This window comes from Kogia breviceps, chromosome 1, assembly GCF_026419965.1.
Source record: "Kogia breviceps isolate mKogBre1 chromosome 1, mKogBre1 haplotype 1, whole genome shotgun sequence".
NCBI lineage: Eukaryota > Metazoa > Chordata > Mammalia > Artiodactyla > Physeteridae > Kogia > Kogia breviceps.
The window spans coordinates 177,312,102-177,331,222 of NC_081310.1; the positions used below are offsets into that span (position 1 = coordinate 177,312,102).

The following is a 19,121-nucleotide window of genomic DNA, read 5'->3' on the forward strand; positions in this document are numbered from 1 at the left end:
AAGTAGTACAGAGAGTAGAGCTCTTATTTCTACAGGGCTCTGATGAGTTGGGAGTAGGTATGAGAGTAAAAATTTCCAATTTGAGATCAGTTAACCAGGAGGTGAGTTTTTTTTTTTTTTTTTTAATTGAAATTTAGTCGGTACAATATGTTAGTTTCCGGTGTACAACATAGTGATTAGGCATTTAAATACATTGTGAAATGATCAGGTCTATAAGTCTAGTAACCATCTGTCACTGTAAAAAGTTATTACGATATTATCAGCTATATTCCTTATGCTGTATATTACATCCCTATGACTTATTTTATAACTGGAAGTTTGTACCTTTTAATCCCCTTCACCTACTTCGCCCAGTCTCCCACCCAGAAGATGAATGGCTTTTTGTTTTTTCTTAAAAAATAAATGTATTTATTTATTTATTTTTGGCTGCCTTGGGTCTTTGTTGCCGCCTGTCGATTTTCTCTAGTTGTGGCCAGCAGAGGCTACTCTTCGTTGTGGTGCGGGGGCTTCTCATTGTGGTGGCTTCTCTCGTTGTGGAGCACAGGCTCTAGGCGCACGTGCTTTAGTAGTTGTGGCACGTGGGCTCAGTAGTTGTGGCTCGTGGGCTCTAGAGCACAGGCTCAGTAGTTGTGGTGCATGGGCTTAGTTGCTCCGTGGCATGTGGGATCTTCCCGGCCCAGGGCTTGAACCCGTGTCCCCTGCATTGGCAGGCAGATTCTTAACCACTGTGCCACCAGATAAGCCCCAGAAGATGGGTGTTTAATTAGCAATGTTGAGTTTTCTTTAGTTTACAAGTCTTAATCTCAAATGGTCAAAATGCAGTAGATACAGTAGTACTTTACAGAGGAATTTCCTTGCTTTTCTTTCTTGATGGTTGTGAAGATTTTATGGTCTGTTGTCTGAATAGTCTGTGAATATTTGGTTAGCCTTCTTCGAGTTCTTAACAGTTACTCAGGGCCTTGACTTTTTTTTCCCCACAGACCCCATATCCAGTCTGTGGACAAATCTTTTTGGGTTCCACCTCAAGGTATATCTTGAAACTGATTTCATATCCTCTCTACTGCTACTACTTTGGCCCAAGCTACCATTATCTGTCTCCTGGATTATAGCATCAAGTTCCTACCAGATCTCCCTGCTTCCACCCTTACTACTCATAATCTGTTTCCATATAGCATCTAGAGTGATCCTTTTAAGCATAGGTTGTCACTCTTGCTTGAAAACTCTTATTTTTCTCTGAGTAAAAGCCAAATACTTCTGTTGGCCTGTAAGCCTCTCTTTTTATTTCTCTGACCCTATTCATTCCCTTGCCTTATCTGTTCCAGTAGCACTGGCCCCCTTGCTGTTCCTAGAACACTCCAAGCATGGCCCCACCTCATAACCTTTGCAAGAGCTAATCCCTCTGCCTAGAATGCTTCCTCAAATATCTATTTGGCTCAAAACCCCAGGCCTAGGATAAAAGGTCACTTTTTTCATTGAGGCATTTCCTGCTAGCCTTATTTAAAAGTGGAATCCCCTCTCCCTTCTGACACTGCAGATTCCCCTGCTTTGCATTTTTCTCCATAGCAGTGGCATGTTTTATTTATCTTTTTCTGCCCGCTAAAATATAAGGTCCATCCTGACAGGAATTTTTGTTTGTTTACTGCTCTTGCTGCCTCTATAAGAATATATGGTACATATTATGTATCTAATAAATATTTGAATTTATACATTCTTAACTGGCCAAATTGCAGTGTCTAGTCCTTCATGAGAATGAATTCTTTACTGTTGACAGATTATTCATACTTATTTTAAGGGAAATGCAGGTGTCTTCAATGAGGTGAAATGAACTTGTTTTAGGAAAAAATTGTTGCAAGATGTTAGTCTTGTATACCATATTATGCTTTCATGTTGTCTACTTGTAGAAACCATGCTGACTCAAATTTGCATGACTTCCTGTAGAATTTCTGGCAAGAAAAGTAAACAATAAATGTATACTTAACTTGTTCCTCAGACCTTTGCTTTTAGATTTTATTTTCTAAGATCTAGAGTTCTTTTGTACATTTACTTATAATGTACTGTTTTTATTTTGGTGAATACTGGCACACCCTATCAAATTAGAGGTTTATTGCATCATCACTTTAATTTGTAAATAGAGGTGATTTCTCAGTGGAAAGCTTGTTGTGAGTGGCTTGACAGGATTTTTAAAAGGATGCCCAGTAAGTGTGGGTTACATTAAATGGGGCTGATTTTGTAAAGTTCGTTCATGCCCTTGAATTCTCTATATTTATATTTGAACTTAGAATTACAGTTGCCAAAGCAGGATCTGAATTTTACTCCGTAATTTAGTATCTTTAACAAAGAAGAAACTGTCTTTCTGGAAATGTGTAGGTACAGGCTTGCCAGGGACAGAGGGACTAGCCCTTTTGAGGCTCTTTGTAATCCAGTGGTTATAGCACTGTTAAGGATATAATTAAATTGTAATCATTGTAGGTTCTTTATCACCCTAGAATTAAAAATTAAAGGGACTTCTCTGGCTGTCCAGTGGTTAAGACTCTGCAATTCCAATGCCGGGGGTGTGGGTTCAATCCCTGGTCGGGGAACTAAGATCCCGCATGCCACATGGCGCAGCCAAAAAAAAAAAAAAAAAAAGATAAAAAAAATTAAAGAAATTAAGGTAATAAATATACATGGGAAAAAACCAGTAACTGTTTAGAAGGTATATATTGTAAATCATGCTCCTGGCCTGAGTGAAAACATACTAAGTTCTCACAAATATTTCTATATATACTGTTTATATTATCATATACCTTGCTTTTTTCACTTATTAGTATCTCTTAGCCATCTTCCCATATCAGTTTATATAAGTGTTTTATTCTTTTTTTTTTTTTTTTTTTTTTTACGGTAAGCGGGCCTTTCACTGCTGTGGCCTCTCCCTCTGCGGAGCACAGGCTCCGGACGCGCAGGCTCAGCGGCCATCATGGCTCACGGGCCCAGCCGCTCTGCGGCATGTGGGATCCTCCCAGACCATGGCACGAACCCGTGTCCCCTGCATCGGCAGGTGGACTCTCAACTACTGCGCCACCAGGGAAGCCCTATTTTATTCTTTTAACCTCTCCATGGTTTTCCGTTTTAACATGTGCCATGATTAAGTGATGGATATTGTATTATTTCATACATTTTGGCTTTTGGTTCTCATCTAGGTAGATGTTAGCAGTAGAGCAGCATTGACACTGGATATTTAAACTTGTAACATACCCCCCTCTTCAGAGTTTTAAGTAGTCTTTGTCGTGTTATTTACTTAGTCTTACTGGCAGTGCACTGTCTTAGCTTGGTAGACCTCTGCTTGCTTGTTCTTCTTCTAGACCCCTTTCTTCATTCTTCTCTATCTTTTCCCCTTCCCTCTTTAATTTAAAAGGATTTCTCTGTCACAGACCATCGTTTCTAATCCTTCAGTGAAGTCATATTCTTTTGTTAAAAATGGAAATGTTGCCTAGGAAATGGAAATTCCCAAATTCAACATTTTAAGAGTTAGATTCTATAAAAGATAAATGGTGGAGAGAATATTTGGATGCGTATTTGAATTTGATCACAGTTATGTGTCAAATAAACCAGCCTCTTCCATCATCTGGTAAATTAATGTAAAAATCAATTTTTACTAAAGTAGGTAGAGCAAAATCAATGCCAGAGGGAATACTTGAGAAAAAAGTTTTCCAGTAAGGTATACAGGTGCTGAGTTTATGCTAAAATGTATGGCTCTGTAACTGTTGAGTACTTTCCAGCTGTGGTAGGTTGTTTATGATTTTTTTTTACAGACTGTTTGCTTTGCATTCTTATGGGTGTCACAGAAACTAACATTAGTTTATCTGAATTGACAGGTGCAAGAACATTTAACTGTTAATGTGTATTGAACTCCTGGGGGAGGGGGAAGGAACAGAAGCTTGCTTTTATCATGCATCTGTTAACATTGATAGAACATAGTGCTTCATTTGGCAGAAATTCCTTTGCTGGAGATCTCAGTATGGTATTAAGAACTGAAAATCTGGGAATTCCCTGGCGGTCCAGTGGTTAGGACTCTGCTTTCACTGCCGGGGTCTGGGTTCCATCCGTGGTCAGGGAGCTAAGATACTGTAAGCCATGCAGCCAAAAAAAAAAAAAAGGAATTGAAAATTTAATAATAAGTTATCCTTATCCCTGGGAGTGGTCCTTCCAAATTGAGCTTGGAGGAATAAGATGGGATAAAGGTTGTTCTGTTTTCTGAGAAGACAAACACTGATGACTGGGTAGAAAACTTAATGCTAGAGCTGTAACCTTTTAAGCCTGGCTGTCACTACAATGCTGGTCTTTCAGTGCCTTTCTCAGCTGACACACATATTAGCTGCCATAACAGCATTAAACCAAAGGGATTCAAACAGGTTAGAATTTCCTTGTGTTTTGCTCTGCATTGCATGCAAACCATTATTCTTTGAGTAGTTATTTTAATAGTCTTTTCTCCCCTTATTATAAGGTCACAGAGTTGCAAATGAACATCCAACCAAATATTAGAAGAAAAGTTACACTGTCATGAATAAGATTATGACTTGAAAAATATGTGGATACCTCCATTAGTCAAAATTGGAGGGAAAATAAGACGTGGGTTCTTGTCCTTGATCTGCTGCTAATTAGCAGTGTGGTCTTACTTAAGTCTTTGTAATCTCTCTGGATCCCAAATAGCATCTTTTTTTTTAAAGGTCAGTGTATTTGATCTCTTAAGTTTCTGCTAGCTTTAAAATTCCTTGACTGTACAAGGAGTACTCTGTGAAATGTGTGATCTAAAGTGGCTGTGTTTTAGGGTTACAGTTAGAATTATGAGTTAGATTATGAATTAGGAAGGGTGATGGTGTGTATTATGTTTTTGTTAGTTTGAATGTAGAAGTTTTGTGTTTTTATTGTAGTGGATAACTCATTATGCTGAGGTATTGAAGTTCTTACAATGCCATTTTGAATTTCTTGTGTCTCTCACATTTTAGGAATTTTTAGTTTCGTGCTTGTGTCTATGGTAATATCAGAAATATATAATTTACAAAATAAAATGCCATTAAGAATATCATAAAAAGAAGACTTGAAGATAGAAGATTAGGCTTGAAAGTTTGAGGCTTAGGTTTGTTCTTACCTCTTTCAGTTTCTTTCTGCAGGTGCCTCTGTAGTCATTATCTTTCATTTGTCTGGTTACAGTCATCTTTTTAAGAGTTCTAAATAAGCATTTATTGGTGGCTTAGGGAAGAGCCAAGTAGAAGAACTTAGACCTTGTCCCTATTTCCAGAGGAATTTATGATTATGTTGGCACTCTGACTAAGCCAGCTATACAGATTACTGTGTTTCAAAAATTCTGCCACCTCTTCTTGCCTTGTTTTGGTATGAATTAATATTTGGGCAGGAGACTGCTGTGTGAATAATTAACCTTTGGATGCTTTTGTACTCTTGAGGTAGTGATGTGAGAAATAATAAAAAGATAAACTGGACTAGAAATGAGAGAATGGGATTTATATATTAGCTGAGTCAGCTGGAATTGTGGTACCTTGGGAAAAAATACAGGACTTTTCAGAAGAGTCTGAATTTGGGCTCAGCTAATTCATTCACCTTAGACAAGTCACTTTTCTGATCCTCTTTCCTCATTCATCGTAGGTAGTTAAAAACTACTTAGAGTTGTGAGGAAAAGAAGATAACTGATATCATATGAACTTTATGAACTGATATCATTAATGGGGCCAATGCATATATTTTGGATTGAAAGAATTAAATCCTCAAATTGGAATTTTGATAAATATCCTTCATCCATTTACAGATATAATTTTAACCAAATATAGTTAACATCAAAGCAGAAAAATAAGATCGTTGGATGTGAACTTTATAAGAGTCCATGGAGTGAAGTTATAAGTATCTTTTAATCATTTAAAAATGATTTTTAAAATTCATTTTAAAATGACTTGAGTTAGAAATAATCTTATTTAGTATAGAACTTTATTGAGCCTCGTTTTGAAAAAAGGAAGACATACTTAACTTTTTTTTGGCTGCACCATGCGGCGTGTGGGATCTTAATTTCCTTACCAGGGATCAAACCTGCACCTCCTGCAGTGGGAGCATGGTGTCTTTTTTTTTTTTTTTTTTAGTATTTATTTATTTTATTTATTTATTTGGTTGCACTGGGTCTTAGTTGTGGCAGGCAGTCTCCTTAGTTGCAGCAGGCAGGCTCCTTAGTTGTGGCTCGAGGGCTCCTTAGTCGTGGCATGCAAACTCTTTGTTGCAGCATGCTTGTGGGATCTAGTTCCCTGACCAGGGATGGAACCCACACCCCCTGCATTGAGAGCTCGGAGTCTTAACCACTGGATTGCCAGGGAAGTCCCCAAGACGTACTTAACTTAAATCTCTGACTTTTAAAACTCTTGGTATATACTTCTGTCCTATTCTTGGTAGACGGCAGTAGTTTAGAAGTGGTGCCATTTCAGATGTCTTTGGGCTCATAAAGAATGTATTATTGACTTTGGACATTGTGTTTGCTGTCAACCTCCAGTTCATTTTCTTTATGCTTTTCTCCTCCAGGTTTTTCGTTGGAATATACGTTGCACATTTATGGCGATTCTGAGCGTGAGGGCAGACTTCTGCCAGGCTCAGCACAGCGTTTCCGCTGACAAGTGAGCTTGGAGGTCCTATGTGCCATAATTAACATTGCCTTGAAAACTCTGGACACCGAGACTGGCCTCAGAAATAGTTGGCTTTTTTTTTTTTTATTGCAAGCATATATCTTTTAATGACTCCAGTAAAATTAAGCATCAAGTAAACAAAAGTGGAAAGCGACCTACTCTTTTAACTTGTTTCACTAGTGCCTAAATGTAGTAAAGGCTGCTTAAGTTTCGTATGTAGTTGGATTTTTTTGGAGTCCGAAGGTATCCATCAAGCAGACATTGAGGCCCAAATTGAATTTGGATTCAAGTGGATTCTAAATACTTCTGCTTATCTTGAAGGGAGAAGCTTCTTAAAGAATAAACAAGTTGAATAGAGAAAACACTGATCGATAATAGGCATTTTAGTGGTCTTTTTAATGTTTTCTGCTGTGAAACATTTTAAGATTTATTGATTTTTTTTTTTTTCATTTTCCCCATCACACTCACACACGCACGCTCACACTTTTTATTTGCCATAATGAACCGTCCAGCCCCTGTGGAGATCTCCTATGAGAACATGCGTTTTCTGATAACCCACAACCCTACCAATGCTACCCTCAACAAGTTCACAGAGGTAAGATTGTAGCATGGTCTACTTTTTGGATTGATTTATAGGTAAAATCCTGTTAAAAATTAACGCCACTGTAAAGAAATCTTATACCACAAAGCCATTTATTTCTGTGATTGGAGTATGGATGATATGGATCCTGTGGATCTTACCAGTCTTTGTTTGAATTGAGTTGAATTAGTTAAAACAGATTTTCAAAAGAACATTTATGGAATTTGAGGCATCTTAGAGATTGTCTAGTACTGTGTTTTTTCCTTTGAACATTATTAGCAGTTCTTTTGTTATGGTTTCAATAATAAAGCATTTATTGAATACTTAGTAGGTACCCAGCATTACAATAAGCAATTTTATGCATTATCTCATTTACTCCTCACAATAACCCTATGAGGTATAGGTACCATTATTTCCCTTACAGATGAGGAAACTGAGGTTCAGAGTGATTTAGTAATTTGCCTGAAGGCACACAATATGTGGTAGAACTATCTCTGACACTAAAACCCATTTCTTCCTCAAATGCCCTAACCACTTTTGATGAAAAGCTACCCTAGAATTACTTAGCAATAGGAACCACATTATTCACAGGTCCAGAAATTTAGGGGAAGGAAAGGTATTATAGGTAGCATTTTTATGTCAGATCCTGCATTTTTTCTATTGGTAGTAGTAGAGAAACATTTTGTACTTTATTCAACAGGCATTTGAATGTAAGCTTTTTAATCATTCTCAGATTGTTCAGTCTCAGTGATTTCTGTTGATATATTTATGGAGTAGACTTAGAGAGCTAGATTAACTCCTAGGGATTCTAAATCTACCTCTCTCACTTTACAGATGGCAAAACTGAGTTCAGAAGAGGTTTTGACTTGCTGAAGGTCACAAATATTTACCATAAAAAATTTCTACTGGAAACTTTCAATGAACAGCTACTGTGGAGTTCATTTTAATGGGATTTTATTTGTATTTTGAAAATTTTAAAAATTTCTTACTCATTATACAACATTAACAACTTTCCTGAGTCTGTTTTATGAGAAGGCGTTTCTGTGAATAATAAAGTCCTTTAGCAATTAAAATAACTTTTCTCTTTAGATAACCAGATGATGGACACTTCTTATAGGATATCACTGTCCTGCTTATTTATATTTTTAATTCTCTGAGCTTCTTAACTTTGTGTACACAGCGTACAAGTTAATTCCAGGCCGGTATGCCCTCAGGTTGTTCAGTCACCTTTAAGCCTGGCTGAATTACATGATACTATTTTCAGCCTGTGGATTCCTTGGTCATAGACTCCTGCAGCTATAAAAAGATGTCAGTGGCCTCTTGAAGTTAGTTAGTGACTGGATTAGGCATTACTGTAGGAAAACTTTTAAAGGAGCAAGACTTCTGGCTGTAATTGTGTGTTACTTGACTTTGTAATATAATACCACTTTTTAATAATTTCAAAATTGCTTTTGTTTCTTTAAATTATAAAAAGCAGTATGTACTTAGTACATAAAAATGAGAAGATACAGATAAGCAAAAGACAATTTAAGAATACTGTTAATACCCGGCGTCTAGATGTTTTTTTCTGTATTTATGTATATATTTATAAATATACATATAGATAGGATCACACTGTGTATTTTAGAAAAATTTCCCCCAACCTTCTTAGTATTATTTTTATAGCTGTCATAGTATTCTGTATGGATGTGCTATACTTTCTTTAACCATTCACCTGTTTTTGGACCATTAATGTTTCTGTCTTTATACCATCCCAAACAACCTGTGCTGAACATGCTGGTACCTAAATCTTTGTGTATATCTTTAATTATTTCTTTAGTATAAATTCCCAGAAGTAGAATTTCTAGGTCAAAGTGTATGTGTGTTTTTAAAGTTTTTGCGTTAATGCTACCAAATTGCCCCTTACAAAGGTAGGCCTTATTGATGTTTTCACTTTGAATGCAAGAATGTCTATTGTATATGTTGTTACAACGAGAATGATTTTGATCTTTGTCTGAGAATGAGGTCTTGTTTCAGTTAATAAGAGTATATTTTTAAAGCTTTCATTGCAGATTCTAAAAACAAGTTTCCTTATATTTGTTTTTCTTTAAAGGAACTTAAGAAGTATGGAGTGACAACTTTGGTTCGAGTTTGTGATGCTACATATGATAAAGCACCAGTTGAAAAAGAAGGAATCCACGTTCTAGTGAGTGTGTAGTGTTTTAATTTTTCACTACTAACAAGTTGTACCTTTCAAACATAGATATTTTAAAAAACTTGGCACTCATAGTTTGCTTTTTAAACTTACAGGAGATACAGTAATCATAGCAATGTTAAAATTCCTTTGGATTGGCAGTTTTGTTCATTTATGCCCTTGAAGTCTACAGATGCAGAGTATTTTCAACAAAAAAGGCAAAATTTAGTGCACACTTATTTCAAGAAAATGGAAATTTCATTTTTTTTTTCTCTAGGAAATTAATGTGATATTTAGCTTTTGTTCCTAGGCTACTGGTTTGAATCTAACTGAAAGTAGTTTCCATCAGACATTCTTAAATCCCATGGAAATATTCTCTCTTGCTTTGCAAGTACAAATTGGTTACTTAATATTTTGTGGATAACTTGTAGGGGACAAAAGGTGGGAGAGGAGCATAAGTAGGGAGAGGGAGAAGGCATCTTGCTCCAGAGTAATTAGCATAGCTTCTGATACTTTTTGGTAGGTTTCTAAGAAACATTTGCATGGTTAGATTTCTTTCATAATTTGAATATAGTTTGAATATAGTGATTGGAATTATTTTGAATTAAATTTCTCCTTGGCCCCTAAATATGCTGTTTCATTATTGGAAACAGGAACTTCAGATTAGGTAAACTTTTATATTTTATTCCCTAAAAAGTTATCTAAATTACAGTAGCATGTATTGAAATGACCTTGTAGTCTTAGCGTCTTAGAGCTATTTGACATGGTTGTGGGAGGGCGTTGTAGTGCGAAGAGAACTGAAGAGTTTTGAAGTAGTTGGGTAGGAAGAAAGTAATAAGAAAGATGATGGTACAAGGTTATGTTCCTCTTTTTTATTGAGAGTTAGTTCTGTAGTCTTTACTGCATTGGTTAGCAGTTGAGAAGGCAGTTGATGCAAAGAAAATAAATGTCCTGTTGGTAAGGCAGTTGTCTCACATCTGTTACATAAAGTTTCTTCACTTCCACATTGGTGAAAACACAAAAATCAAATAGCCAAACATTATGTTTTTTAAAATGTATTTTAATAGTATGGCATGGTAATAATACTTTGCTCGCATTCCTATTTCTAAATGACTTTAAGGTCCCCTGGCTGGAAATCACTGGGGATAAGTATAAACATGTATAAAATGTAGCCCTTTGTTTAAAAAAATAAAAACAGAATTTTAAGTCCTGAAGTTAAACCAAATACAAGTTCCTTTTCCTGTATTGTATGTTCTTTAGTGGGTAGATGAGAAATTGGTTTGTCTTGACAGTTGGCAGGATGAGAAAATGAACTGCAGATTGACCATAGTCTGTTTGAATCAGTAATGTTGGTAAACACCTTTATGAAATAGAAATGAACTAAAGAACTTGAAGTAGTTTGTAGAAGATAATGGTAGATCTGGGATTTATTCCAGGCCTTTAAATCTAGGCTTTTGTTTTGTTTTAAAGAGCTGTGATCAGATAAAATTAAAGGTCTAACTAAATCTTGAAAAAAAACAAGGATATTAGAATTAAGCTTGGAATTTCTTTTTTTTCCTAGGCAGAATCTTTTAAAAAAATTTTTAAAATAAACTTTATTTTTTAGAGCAATTTTAGGTTCACAGCACAACTGAACAGAAGGTACAGACATTTCCCATATATGCCCTGACCCTACCCATGTATAGCTTGCCCCAGAATCAACATCCCCCGCCAGAGTGGTACACTTGTTACAACTGATGAACCTACACTGATACATCATCATGACCCAAAGTCTATAATTTACATTAGGGTTTGCTCTTGGTGTTGTATATTCTAGGTTGTTTTTTTTTTTTTTTTTTTTGCGTTACGCGGGCCTCTCACTGTTGTGGCCTCTCCCGTTGCGGAGCACAGGCTCCGGACGCGCAGGCTCAGCGGCCATGGTTCACGGGCCCAGCCGCTCCGCAGCATGTGGGATCTTCCCGGACCGGGGCACGAACCCGTGTCTCCTGCATCGGCAGGCGGACTCTCAACCACTGCGCCACCAGGGAAGCCCTCTAGGGGTTTTGACTAATACATAATGACATGTATCCACCACTATAGTATCATACAGAGTCGTTTCATGACCCTAGAAATACTCTGTGCTCCACCTGTTCATCCCTCCCTTCTCCCTAATGCCTAGGCAGAAATTTTAGTTTAAGTTGGATTGCTAATTTACTTTTGCTAGATGAAGAGGGTTTGGAACACTTTATAAGAGGATATTCCCAAAGTGAGACCTTTCAACCCTTTGACCAATGTTCTTATAAATCAGAGGCACATTGGAAAAGACTAATGGTGGCTTCATCCATGTCAGTTTGAAGTTCAGATGCTTCTAAATTACTGCTTTAGTGATTTTTTTGGATAGAAACTGCTTGTATCAGTAAGTAAAGCATGTTTCATATTGTTTCTTAACTAGATGCATTTTAGGGAGTTTTAGAGGAAGTAAGCTCTTGACTAGGGTACTTACTAGTTTTACTGCTGTTTACAGTTAAACTCTGTAGTGACATTTATAATGATAACATTGACAGCCCTTTAATTATGGGGTGTAGCTGACAAACATAATGTGCTGTCATGGCTAATGGGCTCCATGAAGTGTTCTAGTGGTGGTGCCAGTAATGAGAGCAGAATCAATTTAGTGCTCTGTCACTTTTCCCTTTTTCCTCTCTAGTATTTTAAAGTGTCCTTCCAGTCTCATTAGAATAGTATTATGTTAAAAAAAAAATTCCCAGTGTCTTTGCATTTCTGTCCTTGAAGTTAGATGGGACAGAGGGTATGATGCAACATATGAATGTCCCTTCCCCCCTTTCTTCAAAATGACTTGTGTTGGTTTCTCAGGACCTTGTGCGAGGTAACAAGGAAGTTAAATCCCTGCCTGTATTGTGAATGCACATGGGGTTGGTCTTAATTGAAAAACAGCCCAAATCATTGAATATAAAAAGAGAAGGGAATACTTGAGAAAATGGTTTTCATTTCCTCAGGATCATATCATGTAGCACTGTACTTGTAGAATGGGATGTGTATAATTCAGGCAGAGCTTTAAAAATATTTGCTGCTTGACTTTAAAAACAATACATATGTAAGCACAAAGATGGTAGTATGTTTCTATTATGATCTGCTGTTGGAAATTACTTATCAGAGAGTCTTTAAAGAAAAGACATCATAACTTAGAGGTATTTGGGGATAATCCTCAAAAATATTTATATTCGTAGAGACCAATGAGATACCAGTTGGTACACTTTGCCAAAATAGACTTCTAAATCTTATTGACAGGTGGTGTGTCCTCTCTTACTTTGTCTTGGTTTTAATTTTAGTTTTCTCTATTATGTCTAATTACTGCTCTATTCAGATAAAATATTTGAAGAATGCTAGCCTCTTATCACTCTGATAAGAGATATTTCCAAAGAAAAAGTTTGATGCTTATGATGCTGGTTATGTATGTTTCATTGAGAAGGCTAAGTTGGCACACTTGAATTTTGATCTTGGATCATTTTTCAGAAGTGATCAGAATTGTGTGGTTAAGTATAGGTACACGGGGCTTCCCTGGTGGTACAGTGGTTGAGAATCTGCCTGCCAATGCAGGGGACACAGGTTCGAGCCCTGGTCCGGGAAGATCCCACATGCCGTGGAGCAACTAATCCTGTGCGCCACAACTACTGAAGCCCGCGAGCCTAGAGCCCATGCACTGCAACGGGAGAGGCCACGGCAACGAGAAGCCCATGTACCGCAACGAAGAGTAGCCCCCGCTTGCTGCAACTAGAGAGAGCCCGTGTGCAGCAACAAAGACCCAATGCAGCAATAAATACATACATACATTTATTTTAAAAAGAAAAGGTACATGTAGTACAGTTAGTGCAATTAGGCCTGCGCTGTGTATGCAGCTGTTGTGCATTGGGATGTTAATTCTGGAGAAAATATCAATTGAATGTAAAAGACCTTTTCCTCCTAGGATTGGCCTTTTGACGATGGAGCGCCACCCCCTAATCAGATAGTTGAAGATTGGCTAAACCTACTAAAAACCAAATTTCGTGAAGAGCCAGGTTGCTGTGTTGCAGTGCATTGTGTTGCAGGACTGGGAAGGTAAGCTCTTCCCCTTTTGTCTGTGAATTCATTATCAAAAATTTCACTTTGATAGAAACTGCATTTATTACACTAAATATTAAGTTGCCTGAAAGGAAAGGAAATGAGAGCAAAAGCTGGTGTAATGATTTCTCAAAATACCTTTTCATGTTTCATCATTTGTCTGAGTCTGGGTTTAATGGGTGGTGGTTCATAAGTTGTTTTGAAACTGGTTTAATGTAATTATCTTATCTTTGAGCCAAAAATACAGTCTTAATTCAGTTTCTCCATTTCCAGTAATCAGAGGTTTAGGTGTTTGAAATGGGCAACAAAGTTAAAATAACCTTAGATTTGAAGAATCTATACATGGTTAATTTCAGATTGAGATGAATGGAAGTTAATAGATGAAGAGCAGATGGTTGAACCTTAAATTCTTGAAATGTATGGAGAATGAAAGTTGACTTCGATTTTAACATCTTTTTCCTTGAGCACTGCATGGAATGGTGTTTGCAACACTCATCAACAGTAGATTAAATGTCAATTTATAATGTGCACTTTGACTCCAAACATTAATGCAAACTGCTGTTGCCTCAAGGTGGTGGTGACTCTGCTCAACCCTTTCATTTGTTATTTTCCTTTTTTTGCAGTTTAGTGTTGTACAGTTCTTCTTCAGGGTCAGACGTCTCTAGTCCTTATCCTGATTTGGGGCAGTTTTTTAAACTAATAGCTGTCCTAGTTAGGTAGTAAGTCCAAAGTTAGTGCCTTATAATGGGCTTATTAAAAACATCATTTCCTTTGTTATATTAATATATATATATAGAAAGCAATTCCTAATTACGAATTCTCTGCCACTCTCCTAGCTCATGGAAAGGATTTTGTTGAGGAAGTGTAGCACCTCTTTAGTATTTGATGAAGAGATGATATTAAAACTGATTTGTAATGAAAATTTTGAGACACTCAAGATAATCCATTTGGTCATTTACTATGATAATGGTTAAAGATCAGTGGATTTTTGGTGACATAAAATGATGTGAAAATTTGAGATATAATGTGATGATGTTTTAAAGAGTAAAGATCTCTTAATAAAGGTTTAGAATTTTGTACTTTACTAAAAATAGAAAATACCATAGAAGCTATAATGATTTAGATATTTTTACTATGTAAAAAAATACCAAATATTTTAGTATACAGGAACAAAGAAAGCTCAAGCTTTACATAATTTTGGTAATAAGTAATCCTGGGTTTTAAAAAATCCTTTAATTCCAAAGACCTGTGGTTATTTACAAATGAGCTTATCTCTGCAGGGCACCTGTGCTGGTCGCACTTGCTTTGATTGAATGTGGAATGAAGTACGAAGATGCAGTTCAGTTTATAAGACAGTGAGTATGAAGTTTTATGTTCAGAAGCACATAAAGCAGGACTTCCCTGGTGGTCCAGTAGCTAAGACTCAGCTCCCAATGCAGGGGGCCTGGGTTTGATCCCTGGTCAGGGAACTAGATCCCACATGCCATAACTAAGAGTTCTCATGCCTCAACTAAAGATCCTGCATGCCTCAGCAAAGATCCTGTGTGCCACAACTAAGACCTGGCACAGCCAAATAATTAATTAATTAATTTTTAAAAAACACAAAGCAAAATCATTTAAGAGAAAGAAATTATAAAAAGTACCCATTCATAGTACAGGGTAATTTGCTGTCTTTGGCTTAAAATATTATTTGAAGATATCAAAAATAGCAAGTGATAAAGAGACTCACAATAACACTACTGGCTCCCAGATTTAAAGATTTTCTAATTTAGGTGGCAAATTTGGGCATTGTAGAATATGTCCAGTATATGACTTGAACATCTAGGAATCTTTAAAATGAATAGCTAGGTAGCTGAGTCTCAGTGATCTGGTGCCTCTTTTAATGGCTGTCCAAAATGCCTTCCAAATGTAACTCTCTGTGACAAAGAGGAAAGGAAGAAACTATAGAGGAGCAGTTAATCACCTAGGATTCTTAAGTGACCTGTTCAGTCACAGAATCAGGATGGTAGTGCCCAGACAGAATCTTGACAGCAGTCTGGAATAACAGGCCATGCTATTTTTTTGTCCAGAATTCTTTGGCAATTGTCTTGCCCTTTCCCTTTCTAACCTTTTCTTAAAAAAAAAAAAAGAGAAAAAGAAATTTAAAAAATGACTGTTTGTGACAAAGGGCATGAAATGTATGGTAGCAGCTCTAGGAAGATAACATATTTCAAGGAATGCCATCCATCTGTGTCTGCTGCTTCATATAAATACTTCCTCATTTATCCTAAATACTTGCTGTCATTTCTAATATGAAGAATATATTAATTAGGAAGAGTATAGTCAGATGTCTCTGGATTAACCATTCTGATCTTTATTAAACGATTAATAGACTCTAATGAGAGATAAAGAAAATTTGTCTATTTCTTCTTTTAGGAAGGCACACAGAAAGTTCATGTTACAGTTCAGCCCTTTCACTTGAGAAGTGATGTTGTATGGGAAATATGCTGGTTTTCAGCTGTGTAGAGTTAGAAAGGCCATAGGCCATAAATACACATTTCAGTGAATCAGGAAGCTCTATTTTTACATGATAAAGTGTGCCATTCTTGTATTTTCAGAAAAAGAAGGGGAGCATTCAATTCCAAACAGCTGCTTTACCTGGAGAAATACCGACCTAAGATGCGATTACGCTTCAGAGATACCAATGGGCATTGCTGCGTTCAGTAGAAAGAAATGTATACGAAGGCTGACTTGATCGTGGCATTTAGAGGGAACTCTTGGTACCTGGAAATGTGAATCTGGAATCTTAACTGTGTCATCAAAGTAGTGATGGATTCAGTACTCCTCAACCACTCTCCTAATGATTGGAAAAAAACAAACAAAAAAGAAATCCCTCTATAACGTGAATAAAATGTTTAAGAAAAGAAAAAGAGAAAGAAAAAAAAGGATTAATTTAGTGAAGGATGATTTTGCTCCTAGTGTTGGAGTTTGAATTTCTGCCAGGATTGAATTATTTCAAAATCTCCTGTCTTTTTTAACTTTCTCAAAAAAGGTCTCTAAGGAAAACCAGCAGAACATTAGCCTCTGCAGAACCATCTGTTTGGGGAGCACACTCTTCCATTATGCTTGGCACATAGATCTCCCTTTTGTGGATTTCTTTCTTTCTTGGGGGTGGGGGGGGAAGGCACGGTATATTTTTCCCTTCTTCTCACTTTCTTCTATCCCTCTTCTTTCCTCTGATACAAGTTATAGGTGAAATAGGAGAAGCCCATGTTGCTGTAGATGTGCGTGCAGTCTGGCAGCCTTAAGCCCACCTGGGCACTTTTAGGAAAAAAACAAAATAAAAAAACACCAAAAAAAAGAAAAAAAGAAAAGGCAGTGGCGTATATAGTATATGATCCAGGTGTTTTTTAGTCTTTACTGAGGATGGGGTATTCATGTTAGTTTCTTTTCTTGAAAACCCTATTCAACATTAGGCAAAGTAGCCAGGAGCCTTTTTTGTTTTGATAAATTTGTGGGGAAATGGCATTTTAAGAGGAGTCTCTCGAACTTAGCTGAGAGTCGAATTCATCTCTTTTCCAACCAATGAAGCTAAGTGGATGTCCCAGAGATGATTGTTTTTGGAAGGGGAGTACTCCAGGCCGTCACTAAAGATATGTACAGGCAGAGCATTAGCACACTTTCTATACCTTGTAGAATTGTGGGCTGTAGCATTACTCTGATTTTCTGTCTAATGATGTCAGAGAATGCTGTTAGTGTAAAGTTTTTATTTTAGGACTTATTTGTACTCTGAATTTTCAGGAACAGTCAAAGGAGTAGCAGCAAAGACACAATATTTTAGACTTGAGAAATGCCTGTAATAGGTATTTCCCAAACTGCCCCCTATATGTACAGTTCAGTTTAACCACTGATTGCCTTGTTATTTTCTTACTAGGTTCTTTGTGAGATTAAAAAAAATTTTTTTGCTGGTTCAAAACCAACAATGCCTAGTGAGTATGTGTCCACAGGCCATAATAGGGTAGAAGAGAGACATAGAGCAGCTCATTGTGTAGCAAAGGGACTGTGTGGCTAGTGCAGTGGTGTAGTATCATTTCTGCAGATTCTTTGCTGGGTTCAATGTACTGATCTAGAAAAGCTGTTTTGCTGCTCCTTTGCAGTTGTGACCAGGCTGCATTGACAAAGCAAGTTGGAGGATACCATCAGGGGCTCTTGCACTCTCCAGCTGAATATTACATAATTAATAGTGCTCTGCTTCTAAGGATTTGAATAAAGTCTTACAGTCATCTTGTCATGTTGGAATTTGCTGTGCAGAGCCATAAACTTCCCATTTTGTTAGGATCAGCTAGGCCAGTAGGAATGGACCGGGACCTTGTTTCACACTGATGATACCTCAGATGTTGGCTGGCTATGTGAACTGCCTGTTTCCTATGCCGAGTTGTTTTGATTTTTAAATAAATGAAAATCTGTAGATTCCCTTCTCCCCCATCCCAGAAAACAAAACAAAATAATGCTTTTTGAAATTGTTTCTAGGATTTTAAAGTGAAAAATGATGGTACTATCCAAAATTCTTTATTTCAGAACCTGACAGTAGATTCCTTTAACATAGGCTCAAGATCAAAACAGCATACCCTCTAGCTCAGATAGACTGACTCCAAGGGTTTTGATCAATACCAGAACAAACCTTTTTCCTTTGACATGCTCTGAGTTTTGTTGTTTGGAGGGAGGGAAGGAGGGAGGGGGAGAGAGAGAGAGAAAGGGATAGTGAGCGTGTGTGAGAGAGAGCGTTGTGTGTGTGTGTGAGAGAGAGAGAGAGAGAGCGGTATCCACCAGTAACAGTGCCTGCCTGAGTTAGGAAAATTACATTCCTGGTTCTGTATGAGGAGAAGGGTATATAAAGCAACATGAAACATTAGCCCTCATTTTGTTTTAAATTACAGACTAATGTTAATTGTTTTCAGAACTGGATTTTCTTCAAAATTAAACGTTTTTTTTTCTTTTGGATTTAATGAAGTATTGCTAGCTGAAGCCAGTTTGACATGGTGAGAGAGATGTCAGACTGATGAAAGGTGTGCAGCCTGATTTAAAACCAAACCCTGAGCCCTTTTAAAGAACAATAAAACATATTTTACATGCTCTTTGTCTGTGCATTTGTTCTGCACCCTCAGGTTGAGTTTCATTTATGTCTCCTTAGAAAGCTTGGTATTCTCAAGGCCTGTTTTGGATCCTGCTAATAATTACTTCGGAGGTGAAATAATTAGAGGTTGGGAAGTTTGTAGATTTCATGCCTCCCAGGTGTTCAGTAAGGGCAGACTTAACAGTAGTTAGGATACATCTGGTTCATTTTCTGGTTCAGTTCTTGGACACAACACTGCAGGAATTCAGCGTCTTGTCTCTTTTCAAAGGATGTGTTTATACCATAGGATTTTTTATTTTATTTTATTTTTGGCTGCGTTGGGTCTTCGTTGCTGTGCGCCGGCTTTCTCTAGTTGTGTCGAGCAGGGGCTACTCTTCATTATGGTGCAGGGGCTTCTCATTGCAGTGGCTTCTCTTATTGTGGAGCAGGGGTTCTAGGCACGTGGGCTTCAGTAGTTGTGGCGGGTGGGCTCAGTAGTTGTGGCACACAGACTTAGTTGCTCCG

At 37.2% G+C, this 19,121-nt stretch overlaps 1 protein-coding gene across 3 annotated transcripts in view; it reads left to right on the top strand.

Moving 5' to 3' along the window:
• PTP4A2 (protein tyrosine phosphatase 4A2) overlaps positions 1–18,618 on the top strand; it is a 38,955-nt gene extending 20,337 nt beyond the window's left edge. For all 3 annotated transcript variants that reach the window (XM_067012617.1, XM_059078359.2, XM_067012618.1), the window contains 5 exons: positions 6,556–7,251; positions 9,329–9,421; positions 13,371–13,501; positions 14,785–14,859; positions 16,102–18,618. In XM_067012617.1, the coding sequence (XP_066868718.1) occupies positions 7,156–7,251; positions 9,329–9,421; positions 13,371–13,501; positions 14,785–14,859; positions 16,102–16,210 (504 nt within the window). In that variant the 5' untranslated portion in view covers positions 6,556–7,155 and the 3' untranslated portion in view covers positions 16,211–18,618. The remainder of the gene's footprint in view (positions 1–6,555; positions 7,252–9,328; positions 9,422–13,370; positions 13,502–14,784; positions 14,860–16,101) is intronic.
• Positions 18,619–19,121: the final 503 nt, after the last annotated feature.